The sequence below is a fragment of the Lycium barbarum genome, chromosome 5, assembly GCF_019175385.1.
Source record: "Lycium barbarum isolate Lr01 chromosome 5, ASM1917538v2, whole genome shotgun sequence".
Taxonomy (NCBI): Eukaryota; Viridiplantae; Streptophyta; class Magnoliopsida; order Solanales; family Solanaceae; genus Lycium; species Lycium barbarum.
In genome coordinates, this window is record NC_083341.1 from 24,587,529 (window position 1) to 24,591,188 (window position 3,660).

The 3,660-nt window shown below is 36.7% G+C and overlaps 1 protein-coding gene across 1 annotated transcript; it reads right to left on the reverse strand.

Moving 5' to 3' along the window:
• Positions 1 to 376: 376 nt before the first annotated feature.
• LOC132642401 (phospholipase A(1) DAD1, chloroplastic-like) lies at positions 377 to 1,707 on the reverse strand. The gene has a single exon (XM_060359619.1). The coding sequence runs from the start codon at positions 1,693 to 1,695 to the stop codon at positions 610 to 612; it is 1,086 nt and encodes a 361-aa protein (XP_060215602.1). The 5' UTR covers positions 1,696 to 1,707; the 3' UTR covers positions 377 to 609.
• Positions 1,708 to 3,660: the final 1,953 nt, after the last annotated feature.

Genomic DNA, 3,660 nt, shown 5'->3' on the forward strand with positions numbered 1-3,660 from the left:
GGCTTGATAGACCTCAAACATTTGTCCACATTACATATACCTTATTAGGTAAGGATATCTTGTTTTCTTACACGTTAATTAAACAAATCCTTGTGTATATGTAATATGAAACTCTCTTTGTTTCTTAACGATAGGAAATTAATTGTAGCTTAGTCCAGAAGGTATAACATGTACATAACTCAAGAAAGATCCATAACTTTATTATCTGATCGCTATATATACATTGAAAAATATAGCTGACCTATGGAGGATAGGCAATGAGAATAGGGCTCCTTGAAAACTAATGGAAGCCCTTTAATTCTCTCAAAATGATGAGATGGCTTTGTGCACGGGGGCGGAGCTAGTATAGTACTCGAGGTTCGGCCAAATCCAGTAACTTTGGTCTAAACTCTGTATTTGTCTTGAAAAAATCATTAAATATGTATAAATTGTTAATTTAGAACTCAATAACTTAAATGAATTATAATCCCAAACCCACAAGCTTCGAATCCTGGCTTCGCATCTGTAATTACATCTATTTTCACCTCATTTTTTGTGTGGATATTCAAGAAGATCTATGTGGGCCTATTTCTACGATCCTATTCTTTGTACCGAGTAAAGTAATTATTTTCAAACTAGAGCCACACTTCTTTCGTGGGGTTGCCCTAACTTGTGTTCCTCTTTTGCAAAATTGCTCACTAAGTGTAGATATGTCTTGAGATCATGACAAGTGGCAACATTCCCTTTGCTTATTTGAGGAGAGTCTTTACTACTCAGTCTAAGTTCTTTACCCACCTCAGCATACACCCATTGTGTATCCTCCATGCATTTTTGTAGCCAGCTTGGCATCGCCGCCGCCATGCTGGCACGCTCTTTTTCTGCCACGTCGTCATCATCGTCATCGATCACGAATCCTGGGACTTTTGTAACGGGGTCGTCGGAGTTGACAATGCGGAGAACATTTGTTCCACTTTTCTCTAATTGGCATCTGAAACCTTTGTTTCCAACTCTTGGCCCTCCAAATGACACAACTGTGACTATAGGTGCATGACTAAATTTTGTAGCAATATCATGCGCTGTTAATGTTGCAAGGGCAGCACCAAGACTATGCCCTGTGACAGTTATACTTAAAGGCTCGTCACTATGTTTATCAAGAATGTTGCCAATTTGTTCCCTAATTGTTTCCTGCAAACTCTGGTCACCTTCATTCTTTGTTGTGTACAAGCTCAAGAATCCACTTTGTACCATGGGTTGGTCGTAATTTTCGGGCGCCATGTCATCCGGTAAGCAAGTCAACGTGGCACGTAAATTCTCGAGCCATTCAGATGAGGTGGCGGTGCCACGATAAGCGATCACCACGTCGCGGCGCCCGAGCCTTGCGATCTCTTCCTCGTCATCACAGACGGCCACGTAACCGATCCAGCTGGATCGCGGGGACGCCAGGTTCGGGAACCTTTTAGTCCACCGTGGCATTTGAGTTGCACACGTGGCATACAAGTTCTTGATCACCTTGTAGCCACTCTTGTCTAGCGCGCAATTCGCCAGCATGGAACTCTCGGGATAAAGACACGTGGCGTACGTGGGGGATGACACGTCAAAGTCGAAGCAGCGGTAGGCTGCTTCGACAAATTCCCCGTACCTTAAGATCTCCTTACGGAGATCATCATCAAGTGGATCAAGCAAGCCTTCCCAATTCTTGATCCCTTGAAATTCCATCCACCTGTCCCGGAGTTCGGCTGCTCTGTCGTGACCGGACCCCGAGTTCCACGAGCTCGTAATCTTGAAGTTACGAGCTCCGAGTTTATTCAATGTAGAGCACTTTGAAGTAGGCAGTGTCAATCCCAGATGTTGTTTGGTGAAAAGAATGTGATTTGAAGAGTACATTAAGTTGATATTTGATTTCAAATTTCCACTTGAGATCCTCATTATTAGTGAAGGTATGTAGTTTACAAGATTCTTGGAATGTGGATGAGGCTAGCTCTTTTGTGGAGTAATAATATTAATGCATCCACTTTCACATAGTTACATTTTTGGCCGCACTCAAATGAGAGCAATTTATAGTTATAAATGCATGAAACTATGCTATATGTTCCCATTCGTCAAACTAAAAGAGTGTATAGTTAGTGGGTGGTGGGGCAGAGGGAAGAATATACTGAGAAAGAGGATTATGTAATAAGTAATCCATATGATACTGACGAAGAGGACGGTGCATTATATTGAGTTTGATAGGATAGGTATTATATGGTCGGGGGCAAAAGTGTCATTAGTAATGAAAAAATGTTGGTAGAGGACTTATTTTCCAACTTTATTTTGGATTTATATAGCGTAGAATTAAGGCAGGATACTTACAAACACTGTCAAACTTGATTCGAATTATTAGTTCCCTCTTTAAATTATGAGTATATATCTAGTTGTGATTACCCTTTCTGCAATTGGCTATTAGATAGCCTCTGCCCCCACCCCATCCCACACCCTTAAACTTGGCTCGAATATTTTTTGTACCTTTTTAAATTCACTAACTTTTTAAATCATCCTTTTCAAGTTAAATTTGTAAAAAACTTGGATGAAACTCCATTATTTAGGCTAATATTTTTTGTTTTGACTAAAACTAATATAATATCAAGCAAAGTATTAACAAATTTGGACTGAAAAAATATACAAATAAAATAAATAATAATTACATCTAAAAAATATAGTATAAAAATAAATATTAAAACTTTATTATTTTGGATAAAACCTTTTATTTGGATAAATATAATGAAACTCTAACCAGTATCTTTTTTACAGTTTGCAATCGGAAAAGATACACAATTAAACTAAATGGTCATTACATGTAGAAAAGAAATAAAATTAAGTACACAGTTGCAATTCCATTATTTTGCGGCTATACCTTTTTAATTTGGCTAAACATAATAGAGTTCTACCGAAGCCTTTTTTACTGATTTGGCCCCCAATTATACGGTTGAAATAAATATTCATTGTATCTAAAGAAGAAATAACAAGAAATTCATAGTTGGTACTCCATTATTTTGACTAATGTTTTTATTTAGCAAAAATGGAGGTAAGTCTTGTTTATTTATAAAAATACACAGTTGAATTTACTCAGCATCAATAGGAGAAATTTTTAAAATAATAAATATAAAGTTGGGGTAAAATATGCATTGTATATTAATATGTGTCATAATTAGAATATATATATATCATTGTATATGACTGTGTGGCTTTAATGATTAAAAAGTACCCCACTTTAAAGATAATTTTTATATTTCTCTCCACATTCACGCGCCTAAAAGAAAGTCGTCCACGCTCTTTAACACATTAGCGTCCAGGGAGGTAAAAGGCTTTCAAACAGCCAACTTTATGAGGGGTAATTAAGAATAGGAATAATTTGAGGAGGGAATTAATAATTTGAGCAAATTAGTTTGGAGTGTTTTTAGATATTCTGCCTAGCTAAAACTAATTAGAGTACTCATGCATTATACAGAATTCTTGAGAAAAAGATAGAACTATTTTTGGCATATACTAAAAGTCAGAGGCGTAAGCCAGGATACTTGGTTTATTGTTTCGAATCACAATTCTTTTTATTTAATTATTGAGTGCGGATAAATTATTTATACATATCGAATGAATTTTTCAATACAAATACAAGATATGAGCCTAAACCCATAACCGCAATGCAGA

What these genes read in the sequence shown, in the direction of transcription:
- LOC132642401 (XM_060359619.1), bottom strand. Translation starts at nt 1,695, where the DNA reads ATGGAATTTCAAGGGATCAAGAATTGGGAAGGCTTGCTTGATCCACTT.